General features: G+C 32.7%; 1 protein-coding gene and 1 non-coding gene across 4 annotated transcripts in view; both read left to right on the forward strand.

Moving 5' to 3' along the window:
• PCDH11X (protocadherin 11 X-linked) overlaps nucleotides 1-13,721 on the forward strand; it is a 797,150-nt gene extending 783,429 nt beyond the window's left edge. For all 3 annotated transcript variants that reach the window (XM_073227421.1, XM_073227423.1, XM_073227424.1), the window contains one exon: nucleotides 8,289-13,721. In XM_073227421.1, coding sequence (XP_073083522.1) covers nucleotides 8,289-8,899 — 611 coding nt within the window. In that variant the 3' untranslated portion in view covers nucleotides 8,900-13,721. The remainder of the gene's footprint in view (nucleotides 1-8,288) is intronic.
• LOC118970041 (U6 spliceosomal RNA) lies at nucleotides 6,454-6,560 on the forward strand. The gene has a single exon (XR_005057842.1). It is a non-coding gene; the product is annotated as a U6 spliceosomal RNA (small nuclear RNA).
• Nucleotides 13,722-14,165: the final 444 nt, after the last annotated feature.

The following is a 14,165-nucleotide window of genomic DNA, read 5'->3' on the forward strand; positions in this document are numbered from 1 at the left end:
CTGGTCACCTGTGTCTCTCGAAACCCAGCTCTCAAAGGGCCCCACCAAACTTCTCTGATCCTGGTGCAGGGTCACTCCCCACCCACTTTGTAATCACCTATTGATATGGAGATAGATTACTTCCCTCCACCCCTTGGAAATACCTATTGATATGGAGATGCACTAAGGCCAGGTGAGAGATTCTGGAAATAGTACAATTTTACCCACAGTAGCCAACTCTAATGATATTTCCATATTAAACCCTCCTACTCCACCAATTTCCAGATGTTTGTCTACCTATGTAGGTCCTAAATTTCTATCTTGATGATGATTGCTTCACTTAATTTGTTCCCAACAAATTCCAGTGGATATTGGAAAGATATGACGTGACAATAGAATCACTCATATTTGCTTCTAGTGTATTCTTTTGTTGTTCTAACTAGTTTACCTACATGAATATATTTAAACTATCAATTTGCAACAGATTATCTTCAACAGCATTCATGGAACTTTAAGTCACACAAAGCCTGAAATGAAAAGTTAATATCTGGACTGAATGTTTCAAATACCTTCTACTATGCATTTGGGTTACATTAAACTAAGCTTTGAAGCTTCAACCGGTTAGGCAAGTCATGTTTCCCAGTTACTGGTTCGGGAAGACCAAATAATGAACTATCCAGGACAATGAAGCTGTTTGTGCAAATTAACATATCAGTTACAACCTGATATTACCCTAAAACACAGCACTGAGTATTCTTTAGTGGTGCAATTGGGAAGCTACTAAAAGAGTGCAGAGATCAAAGCAAATTTTCATTCTCATTCTTTTTCATGAAAGTTCAGCTTTGTACACTAATCAAATGATCTGTGTAAGACCTCTATCATGTGAAATTTGCTATCAGAGATTAACAGATACATTAAATAGAACAGCTTGGATATTTCTGTATAATAAACATTCAATTCAGCTTTAGGATAGTGCTAAGGAAAATGTCTCTAAAATATGCATATGCATTTTTCCTCAAATTGATTAAGGTTAGAGAATGATAGGGCGTGTCACCAGAGCACATTTAATCACATCGATGAACTTGATATCTGAATTTTGAAAAACTGGGAATTGCTCCTTTATTTCTTGAAACACATATTGTATATCAGCCAATTAAATAATATGAATTAATAGATAGTTCTCAAAAGCAACTTAAAGGTCAAAAAAGTGTAAGTATTTAGAATGAGAGAAAAGACTGTCTAAATGAATTTGTTTAACCTCATAAGAGCACATTTTCTCTGAGACAAAACAAATGAATTATACTCTAATACTGATCTTCATTTCATTATGCTAAAAATGTTTTTCAATATACTGTCATTTTTCCTCACTCGTCAACAATTGCAGATGTTAACAGTTCTCTTGTAAGTGATTTCCAAAGAGAGATGTTGGGGCAGTCTTGTGTGCAGTGTATTATTTGTGGATAAGATTTTTATGACCCTGTCCTATATTCCATTTTAATAATGTATTCGATTGATGTGCATATTGGCAGAACTTTTGGCCATCATTCAAATTATAACTTTAGTTCAAGTTACCTTTACAACATAATAAAATGATCAACAATATTACCACATCACTTTTTCCCAGCAGAAAACTACTGTGATATCCACAGGATATTTTATTGCTGTGTAGGGATACTTCCCTAGGAAGGATATTAATTTCTTCTAAGTTAAATGTTATTAATGAGTTACAGAAGCCCTTGGAGAATGTTGTTTTAAGTGTAATTAATTCGAACTACACTAATTCACAATGCCTGTTATTTTGAACTTGCACTGAGTTAAACTGTGCTTGTCTCATACTCTCTCCAGGAAACAGTTTGTTAAGCTAATTAAATGGTGTCAATAATATTAAGGGCGACTGTACAGTCCACTAAAGATAATATGCTGAAAAGAATATTTTAGCAGCATTCATTCAAATAGAAACTCTTAGCATATTAATCACACATTAGTTTTGTGTGCATTTATTTAATATTGATTCACTAGTACTTGATGGACTTCTATATACTTAGATATACAACAATCAAATTTATTATAAAACTTGTTTCAGTTAAAATGAGGATTTTCACCATGTATTCTGAATTACTGAGATTGAAAACATTTAGCTAAAGACTTGATTTTTTTATAAATTGTATACACATACGTATATTGGGGACAATCTCCCATCCACCACACTGGGTAAAAAAATTACATTTAGTAGCTCTGGATATATGACTTCATCTTGTAGTTCATGAGTAGTTTGTTTTTATTTAAATCATAAGTGTTACTAGGTATAGCAACATCCATGATTTAAAGTGAAAAAAAACTTAAGGCAAATAATATCAATAAGTTTCTGGTTATTTATGATTAAACTTTGCTAGTTATGTGATCTTTTATTTATCATGAATCAATCAGAGTTAAGTGATGAAATGCAAAAGCAATTTTGAAGTATTGTCAAGATGAATTTTTGAGAGAAGCTCTAAAGGTATACTGAATTACCTATATTTTATAACAAAATATCACTGGAACAACACCATTACATTATTCCACCACATTTTGGAAAGCACTTTAAGTGAAGTATCATCTGTCCATCTAAAAGATTATGTGTCAATTAACTTCCATTTTAATCATAAAATCAGTGAAATATGAAAACCACTATATTATAGGCTAATGAAATTTTATAAAAAACCCTCAACTTTTGGATTTTTGTTTTATTCTGTATGTATTTGTTATTTAATTTCCCAAGTTTTTGAGAACTTTCTAATATTGTAAGTCAAAATTTTAACATTTGAATGGAATTTTTTACTTGTTTTATTTTATTTTTTAAGGATGAAAGTTACCTGGTAAGAAACTACTAACTGACAGCAATTGGTAATGCTAATGCTTAACTAGAGAAAAAATGATAGCAAGTTCAGATGGTACATTGTTCCTAATAAGTAAAACTTCTAAACCTTGGCATATGCTTATTTAGATATGTAGAAATAGATCTGCTCAAAAGAAGGGGCTATATGAATAAATGTCCTTAAGAAACTAAGGGACAATAAATAGTGATGGGAAAACTGCATGCATACATGCAAAAGAATGAAGTTGTACCCTTACCATATATTACATACAAAAACTAATTCAAAATGGATCAAAGACGTAAGCATAAGAGCTAAAACTATAAAATCTTGGAATAAAATATATGGGAAAAACTTCATGACATTGGAACTGGCAAGATTTCTCAGATATGACATCAAAAGCACAGTCAATAAAAGAAAAATTTAAGTAAGTTAGACTGCATCAAAATTAAAATCTTTTGTACATCAAAGGGCATTATTAATGGAGTTAAAAGGCAACCCACAGAATGGGGGGAAATATTTGTAAATCATATATCTAATAAGAGGTTGATATCCAGAATATATAAAGAATTCTAACAACTCAACCCACAACAAAAAAACCCAACAACCCAATTAAAAAATGGAGAAAGAATTTGAACTGACATTTCTCCAAAGGCAATATAACAAATGGCCAATAAACACATGAAGAGATGCTGCACATCATTAATCACTAAGGAAATGCTAATCAAAATCATAATGAGACACCACTTTATATACTTTAGGATGACTGTTAAAAATAATGCAGAAAATAAAAAGTGTAGAGTACAATGTGGAGAAATTGAAACCCTTGTATGCTGCTGTTCAGAATTTAAATGTTGAAGCTGCTGTAGAAAATGGGTATGTTGATTCCACCAAAAAATTAAACATAGAATTACCATAGAACCAAGCAATTTAGTCTCTGCTTATATCATTGATACACACTCTTATAAAGGTTTCACATGAACAACATTGTGGTTTCAACATTCACCCATATTACCAACAATGCAACCCCCCATTGGGTCACTGTCTACAGCATATAGTAAGATGTTACAGAGTCATTAACTGTCTTCTCCATGATGTACTGCCTTCCCTATGACCTACTTTTATTGTGACTGTGAATTATAGTGCCCCTTAATCCCCTTCTCCCTCTCACCCACCTTCCCCAACCCCTCCCCTTTGATGAACACAAGTCCCTTCTCAGAGTCTGTGGGTACATAGCAACATGATTTAAATTTTATATATATTTATGAAAACAGCACAGAGAAGGTGGGTAGGAGCAAAGTTGAACTGGAGTTAATAAAACAACACCAGATGGTAACTAAGAATCCACAGGAACAAATGAACAAAATGAAGAGAACCCGAAATGATAAAGAGGAAAGTTAGTAAAACAAACTTTATAATTAGGTACTTGCTTCCCAATTCTTTCCTCAGATTCATAAAACAAATAGTATATAAATAATTATAACTACTAATGTATTACCGAATTTTTAACATACACAGATACAATATAGAATATATATGATATGTGTGTGTATCACAGAAAGAGAAAAGTGAATACAAATATACAGGAGTAATATTTATATATCTGACTGGAATTAACTTATAATAAGTCTGAGATAATTCTGGTAAGTTAAGATCACAGGTTCTAGAGACCAATAAGAGAATAACACACACACACACATAATAAACACACATGTATGTAGGTGTATATATTTTTATATAGCACTATATACATCATATATTATCTGTACATATATAGTGAAAAGTATAATTAAAAGAATTACAGTATTACAGTAGAAAGTATTCACCTAATGCAAAAGCTCTGCAGGAGGCATAGAGAAATAGAAGAAGGCATGAAACACAGAAAACAAAAAAAAATGGTTGATAAAAATCTACTATATCAACCATGCCATAAAAAAAATTAATGAATTAACAACCCAAAACAAGGCAGAAACTGTTAGTCTGAATAAAAGAAAGTCCAAATATGTACATAAAGGATTCAGGCCTTAGATTCAAAAATACAAACAAATTGAATAAAAAATGATGGAAAAGTTGTATCATGCAAACTGAAACCATGATAAAGCCAGAGTGACTACACTAATAGTAGATTTATTTAAATTTCAAAAAGTTTAAATTTAAAATGTTACTAGAGAGAAAGAAGGGCATTTTATCATGATAAAAGGGTCAAATGATCGGGAAGATATAATAATTAGAAACACATATGCATCTAACAGTGTCCCAAAAACCATAAAGCAAAAGCTGACAGAATTAAAAGGACATACAGACAATTCAACAATAACAGTTGGAGAGTTCAATACTCCACTTTGTATAATAACAACTAGGCAGGAGATAATAAGGAAATAGAAGATGTGAGCAGTACTCTATACTAAATAGGCCTACAAGACATCTGTAGGAAACTCTATTCAACAACAAAAGAATATACATTCTCCTCAAGTGCACATGCAGCATTCTGCAGGATAGACTATATGCTAGGTTGTAAATCCTCAATGAATTGAAAGAATTGCACCCATTCAGAGTATATTCTCTGACCACAGTGGAATGAAATTAGAAAGAAATAGCAGAAAGAAATTTGGGGAAATTTATAAGTACAGGGAAATTAAACAGCATACTCTTAAATGATCAGCTGGTCCAAGAAGAAACCACAGGAGAAATTAGGAAATACTTTAATGGTGAAGTACTCAATGTTTTCCCCTAAAATCAGGGGCAAGACATAGGATGTCTGCTGTCACCACTGCTATTAAAAATTATACTGAAAGTTTTAGTCAAGGCAACCAGACAAGAAAAAGATATACAAGACCTCCCTATTGCAAAGAAAGAAGTAAAACTATCTCCATATGGAGATTATATGATCTTGTATAAAAAATTCTAAGAGATCTACTAAAGACCTATTAATACTAGAAATCAAGCTCAGCAGCACTAAAGCCTGTAAGAGCAATATATAAAAATCAAGTGTATTTCTATGTTCTAACAATAAACATTCCTAAAATGAAATTAAGAATGCCATTTACAATAGAATAAAATACTTAAAAACAAATTTATCAAAATAAGTGCTAGGTTTGTATTCTGAAAGTTCTGAAATACTGTTGAAAGAAATTAAGGATTTAAATAAGTGGAAAGGCATTTTATATTCAAAGATTTAAAGTCTTAATGCTGTTAAAACTCAATACATCACATACTGATCTTCAGACTCAGTACAATCCCTGTCAAGACCCAACCTGAAATTGCTGCAGAAAGTGAGTAGAGAAATTAGAACTTTCATGCATTGCTGGTGGTAATATAAAATTGTGCAGCCGATTTGGCAAGCAGTTTGGCAGTTCCTCAAAAGTTAAACACGGAGTTGTCATATGACCCAGCAACTCCAGTCCTAGGTACATCTCCAAGAGGAATGAATACCTGTCTACACAAAAACTTTTACTCATGATAGCCAAAAAGTTGAAACAACCCAAATGTTCATCAGCTGAAGAATGAATAAATAAAAGATGGTATATCCATACAAAGTATACTCGCAGGCAGCAAAAAAAGAGCTTAGGTATTGATGCATGCTACAACATAGGTGAACCTTAGAAACGTTATACTAAATGATGCACTAACTTTAGCAGCACATATACTAAAATTGGAATGATGCAAAGAAGATTAGCATGGCCCCTGAGCAAGGAGTACTTGCAGATTTGTGAAGCATTCTATATCTTTTGAAACCAATATAATATTTCATATCAACTATATTTCATTATAAAAATGTTTTTAAAAATAACAATAAATGAAACAGGCCAGTCATAAAAGACTCCGTTTACAAGATGGCATTGATATTACATGTCCAAAAAAAGTAAATCTGTAGAAGCAAAGGGTAGATTAATGGTTGCTTATGGCTGTATAATTTTGGAGAGAAATGGACAGTGACTGCTAATGGATACAGGATTTCTTTGGGGGGTGATAAGGATGTCCCCAAGTGATTGAGGTGATTAGTTGTAAAACTCTGTGAATATACTGAAAGCAATTGAATGGTTCACTTGGGTGAATTTTATGGTATGTGAATTATACCTAAATGAAGCTATTTTTAAAGAGAATGATTATAATCATATCTTCTTTCAGCAAAAATGACTTTGTATCAATTTTCTTATCATATATAGGCATATACATAAGCATATATCTTAATGTTGAGACTATAATATACTCATCTGTTGTAACATTTAAGGCTGCCAGATGAGTTGCTTTCCCGATGACTAGGGAACAGAACTTTGTTTTAGAGCATAGTTATATTTGTGTTCATGTATTTCCATGCATGTTTTTATGGCTTAATACCCCAAATACCTAAAACTCTATCTTCCCAAATATTTCTCAAATATAATTATGCAGAGACAGGATATTTTAAATATTAATCTCCTAAGGACATTTTCAAGTGTCCTCTAAGTGAAGAAAAGTAAACAGTTATCTAATGGAGAAAATTGGTATTAATAAGAGAGTTCTTTCACATCCTATTCTTTGGTTTTAAGTGTGATGGGATAATGACAGCACCTGGACTCTGTATCCTGTTGAAGATTTATAGGAACTTGAATTTCTGTTTTTAATTTTTATTATTTTATTGTCATATCTTCTTAGAGAATTGACCTTTTTATCATGATACAATAGTGATCATATACCTAATAACATTTCTTGCTCTAATGTTGACTTTATATTGATGTAGCACTCTATCTTTATTTTCTAGCCTTTTGTGGGATACATATTGGTATTTGATACCTAGTGTCATTTGGAGACCTTATAAAAGAGTTTTAGAAAGTATTATAGTTTAAAGCTAAGTACTTTGGATCTGTTGTTTATCATGTTGCTAAACTCTGATTTATCGTAACTTCAGAAAATGGGGAATACAGAAATCAATTATCTTTGAGATAATTATAGCTGTGTTTCATTCTTGAAACTAAAAGTCATATCTTAGAGTTCACTAAGCTGTTTCCAAATTAACCTAATTTATCCTTTGATTTATTCTCACATTAATTAATTGTATTGTTAACCAAATGGTTACTTCATTATGTTTCTATGACTGGTCTTCCCATTCATTTTATTCTTATGTCCTCTCCTGTTAGGAGCCATATTTCAATTGATTTATGTGTATAGATCAATGACCATGATTTCCATTTATTGTCACAAACAATTAAAAATATTTACACTAGGGAGATTAAGCCAACATATCCTAATTATAAAAATGAGACCCCATCTACCTACTCCTGGTTATTTATGTTTCTCTCAGAGTTATTGCTTGACAAATCAAGTACCAACTGTGAAAATATTGAAAGTCTTTGATGTATTTTGAAATTTCAGAAATTTCAAAATTTCATATTATTCACTTTTCCTGTAACATATGATTTGTTAATGAAAATATGCCTTTGAAATATAAATTTTATCATTTGTTTGCTATCTCACCAGCTGCAGAAATAACTGTTCAGCCAACTGTGGAAGAGGCCTCTGACAACTGCACTCAAGAATGTCTCATCTTGGGCCATTCTGATGCCTGCTGGATGCCTGCTACTCTGACCCATTCCAGCCCTTCACAGGCACAGGCCTCTGCTCGCCGCCACAGCCCTCCGGTGACACAGACCACTGCCCTCTGTCACAGCCCTCCGGTGACACAGGCTATTGCACTGTGCCATAGCCCTCCACCAGCACAGGCCTCTGCTCTCCACCACAGTCCGCCTCTAGCACAGGCTGCTGCTCTTCGCCACAGCCCCCCACCAGCACAGGCCTCAGCCCACCACTACAGCCCTCCTCTCCCACAGGCTGCTGCTCTCTATCGCAGCCCTGCACAGCCACCAATGGGTGTGCAGCAAGGTTGGGGAAAAAGTGCTGGACCTGATGGACTACTTTCTCTTGATCAGGGAGTGCAAGGTAGTACAAGATCTCAGTTTTACACCATGTCTGAAAGACTTCATCCTAGTGATGATTCAATTAAAGTCATTGCCCTGACAACCTTCACTCCAGGCCAGCAGGTCAGACCTTCTAGGGGTGATTCCCCCATTATGGAAGAACATCCCTTATAAATCTACAACTTCTTCACATTTTCCAACAGGATGTATATAGTTACAGTTTAAGATCCAATTTCAATGAATATTCCAAATTGTTAGGTTTGTAAATTGCTATGTAAATAGAAACAGATACTACAATAAAGTCTAGAGCTAGACCCTTAGTCACAAGCTAAAAATAAATTTACAACATGCTTAATTCAGGATGTGTATTAAAAAAGAAATGAAATTGAAAAATTCACACCCCTCTGTACAGAAAGGCTTATCATGACAGATATTAATATGTACTATATATTATTTCCAATGCACTGTAAATTTTTCATTTATTTTTACCAACATGTGCAATATTACTGATTTTTTTCCATTCTAATTTTTGTGGACCCAGTACGTAGCAAATGGAAAACTAACAGATATCTGATTTTCCTAAAGTACCTTTAGTTTTTCTAAACTTTTGTTCAGATAATATTAGCAGGTATAATTACTTTACAGTGGCATTTTTGTTTGTCCTTTTGTTTGATATTTGTTTGCTGTTTCTCCACTTTTTTGTTGTGAGTGTTTATACAGAAATGCACAGTAGGGACTGTAAATATATATTTTGTCTCTATTTTTTATGTTTTCTACCTTTATTTCAAGAATATATTATTAAATAATTTGTGTATACCTTTCCAGTGAAGAACATATATAAACTGTACAGATTTATGTCTATAACCTATTTCTCTACTCTTTAGTAGAGTTCGAGACACTGAAGTGCAATAACTGTGCCCAAATTAGGCAACTATTTGCTAAAAAGGGCCTCTTTTTTTAAATTTACCTTTGTAGTTTAGAATAAAGTGCATTAGAAGTCATATTGTATCTGCCATTTTAAGCCTTAATTCCATTATTCATTGGGTCTTTATCTTCTGAAATTTGTATATAACAGCCTAGAAAAATCACAAGGAAGGTATAAATATATTCAATGCATGATTCATTTACAGCTATTACTGTAAATTGCTGTTTTCTAGAGAATATCAAGATTATGTAAATGTTGATTGGACAGCTGATAGGCTGATACCAAAAGATGTTTAGTAAAAAGAATAAACAAATAAATATAACTGTACATAAAACCACATACTAAACCTAAATGACTAAGGGACTCTTGCCATTCTAGCTCAATTTACTGAAGAAATTCACTGATAAGATGAAAGTCAGGAAGGCACTTTTCAAGAGATGTGATTACAAATCTACATCAAACATGTTACAGTATAGAATTCTAAGGAGATGTGCAGAGGGAGAAATGAGGTTCATGACTGCTTGTTGGGGTAGATAAGAACTACCCTAATAATACAAAAAAAAACCCAACAAGATCTCATATATGAAACAAAACATGTCCTTCTAAGTAAAGAATATAGCAGTATTCCTAGGAAACATTAGTTTCCTTCCATTGTCTGTTCTTTGTTTTCTTTTTTGTCCTAAATGGCCATGATTGTCTATGTGCACATTTCATCAGTTTACAGAAACACCACCAACTTAATTTTTCTCCTTTGCAAAAATGAGAAAATGTCTTATTTCAGTATTACACTAAACCAAGAGACAATTGATGTTTGTTTTAGCTGGGGCGGTGGGGAGTGAATATTTCTTCTTGATTACATTAGATGTAGACTTCATAATATGTAACTTGGAGATATGTAATTTGTGATTAAGCCGTGTGTAAATGTTGTAATATAAACTGTGGTTAATGTGTAATTTCATTGGTGAAGGTTTCTGCTGAATGTTGAGAAAGCTTCTCTTTATGTGCCCAGCAGGTTACGTAGCTTTTGAGGATATATTGCTCCCATTGTGAAGTTCTTTCAGTCTTTGATTTGGTGTGGAGAATAACTTCTTAACTTCTAACTCCTAGAGTTTAATTAGTGACATTTTAAGTTGATTAATAAGTGACATTGATTTTTTTTCTCCTTTGTGTTTGTTAATGGTATTCCAAGTGCACTTGAATCCTGAAGATCAGATGATGTTTGCAAGTTTGTTGAAATATGACTGTGTACATGTGTTTATATTGTCATTTCTATTGTTAATGATGAAGATTTTAAACCTGGGAAAGATAAAAAACCAAAAAAACAGAGGAATGATGAAATCAGTGCTTCCAGTAGGTTTTAGAATGCTTTTTCTCTAAAAACTTGCAAAGATAATGTGAGTGAGAATGTTTTCTTCTGTTTCAGTTATTTCCACATTTTTCCACTCCACGTTTTTAGTTAAAGTCTGCACACAAGAAAATAAATAAAAAGGAGAAAGAAATATTACTAAATTGTGTGTCAGAAATATGAATGGTTATTATCTGTGTTAGTGAAAATCAAAATAGGAACCAAAGTTAGATATTTGGCAATTTTTTTTCTGATAGTGTGATTTATTGAGTTATAAGGGTGGCTCGTGTCTAAAAATTCATGAAGTTTTGATACCTTTCCTAGAGCTATAGGAATGAACAAATATGCTTTTGTTGCCCTTTCTAATTCTGATTTTACAGTCAGATTTAGATTGTGTTCATGATATTGAATGACTGGGCACCCTTTTCTGGATTTGTACCAGAGAGGTTTTGAATGGAAGCAGGCTAGAAGTAGCCAAAGAGTCAAGGGAGGTGAGCCCAGTTATTCTCCCCTGTGCATTCTCTTTCTAAGCTTCCACTAGGTCTGGTCTTGGCAACCTGAAAAATCCAAGGCTTCAGATCTGATGAGATCTTTCTCATCACACTGCAAATTCTTTGAACTGATGGACAGAGCTATAGGTTGACAAAGCTCACAGGTGGCTCTTCTGATATGCAAAAAATTGAGTCCTGAACCTACAAAAATCTTATTTTATCAATTCAAAAATATTTCCCTTCAAAAAAGAAAAAATTAGGTTCATTTAAAATCTGAACTTCAAACTGAATGAAAATTATGATAATAGTATGTTCAGTCAGACTGGTTATTCTATTTTGTGGTCATGTTGAATTACATGTGATTATTAATTTACTAGCTATAGCATTAATATACCACATTTGTAAGTATGTATTCAAGCACTGTGTTTCTTGTATGTTAAGTGCATACCCACTGTTTTCTTGAACTTTATCTTCAAGTTTCAGCTAATATTGTATTTAAAACAAACTTACATATAATAAAAACAATGTGATAAATTTAGAGAGTACATTTCGTGTAGTCTTGTTTTAGTTAGTTAACATTCTGTTTTTAGTAATATAAATTGGTTAGAAAAAAATGGTTGTTAAATGATTAGTGCTATTGTATACTGGCGACAGTTATGACGAGTGCCTTCCCAAACTAATATTTGTCACACACTTTCATTAAAATCAAGAAAAATAGACTAAAAAATTAAATATTGAGCAATCCTTAAGATGTAATGATACCACATACACACAAATACTTTTCAGTCATTGGAAAATTAAGTTTTACCCACATGTATATTTCAACATTAATTTTTTTGTTGTTTTACATTAAGGCTGAATGTGCATATACCTCCTCCTGTACATTTATGAACATCTACTTGTTTAGGCTCTCCTTTTTTTTTTAACACTATTCTGACTTATATTTTTCAGTATGGTTATCATTTCCTCCCCTCATATTTATTCCAAACCGAATTTATAGTCATGTTTAAACTTTCTAGCACAATCATTAGACACTATTTTGGCTATCTTCAACTGGTAAAATTACCCTGAAAAACCTGGGATCAAGAGAAGCTGAACTATATTTGGACAGGAACCCATTTATATTACGTGGCAAGTACCACACCAGAGCAATTTTATGCAGAGGCCTTAAAATATTCATTCGTAGTAGCTTTCTTACACTAACCATCTGTGTGCTTTCAGTAAATGTAATTTTTTAAAGCAGTGCAAATTGACAACAGCAGAGTAGTAATGAAAAGACTACTCGGAAAAATGTGTGTGCACAAATGAAAAAAAACAATGAAGGCAATTGTTTAGTGATTGTATGTGATACTTTTAGAAATAAAATGTGTGAAATTTATGCTATCCCTCCTTAAAATACCTGGAATTTAATGAAATATGTATTTACTTTTGTATTTTGGGAAGATTCCTCCTCTGTGACATCATACAGCATCTGAAAATGAACAGCATCCCAAAGCAGCTCTGCTTTGGCAGTGAGAAGACTGGATATTGTGTAGTCCAGGATGGCAGTATGTAGTCCAGTGGCAAATGTGTATTAATTGTTCTATTTCAGGTTCTGTATTGCATGTTTTCTTATTCATTAATATAAGTATTAATAAAGTTATGAGAAATAAAGACTAATTATTGTTGTGTGTGTTTACTTCCAAAGCCCAAGGTTTTATTTTAATTTTAAATTGGTTTTTACATTTATATGGAGTAAAACACACCTTTTCAGTGGTACATATCTGTTAATAGGCTCACTTTTTTGCTTACTCAGTCTCTTCAATAGAATTCTTTGACGCGAACATCATTTCACTCCTTTTTAAAGTTGGTGAACAATATTGTAGTGTTGTAGAACATTTATCTTGCAGCTTACAAGATAAACTTAAGAGACATTTGGTTACTTCAGAATAGGTCTAATGTCTCGTTTAATGTAAAAGCCACCTCAGGATTTCTCTGTAGAAACCTTGTGGATCCAAGTGAAATCTTCTGGAGAATGTTAATAATATTTGTGTAACAGAATAACTTCATTCCTGGCTTCCTTTCATTTTGGCTAAATGGAGAGAATCCCAGTTCATTGACACTTTCAAGCTGCACAGGATCAATAAATACTCAACTGCATTTGCATTTTTATTAGTCCTGAAGTTGATTAAGAGAAGGCAAAGAGTGACTCCGTGGCATCTTACTACACTTATGGGCAGTGACTGCAATGGGATATGGGGGGCACACAATAATATGAGTGAATGTAGTAACCACATTGTTTTTTCATGTGAAACCTTCATAAGAGTGTGTATCAATAACACCTTAATAAAAGAAAAGATTGGAGCATATGATCTACTGCTTTTTGTCTTCTTTCTTCACCCACCTTTCTATTATTATGATATTAATTTACTCTTTGTTACCAAGGGTTAACTGATGAGGAAAAAAACAAATTTAAATCAAGCAAAAATATAACCACTGGCAAAAGAAGATTGCAGTTTTATAAGAGGTATAATATACATGTAGGTTAATTTGTGTTATTTCTCAGCCTAACTCCAGTCATTTGCAAAAAAAACACAAACTGTAGTGAATAATACATAGATTAGAAACCACCTGATTACATATAGACATTATCATAATAACCTTGGTAAGAACTCTTAACATGTGAAAAAGTGAATATGA

This window comes from Manis javanica, chromosome X, assembly GCF_040802235.1.
Source record: "Manis javanica isolate MJ-LG chromosome X, MJ_LKY, whole genome shotgun sequence".
Lineage (NCBI taxonomy): Eukaryota > Metazoa > Chordata > Mammalia > Pholidota > Manidae > Manis > Manis javanica.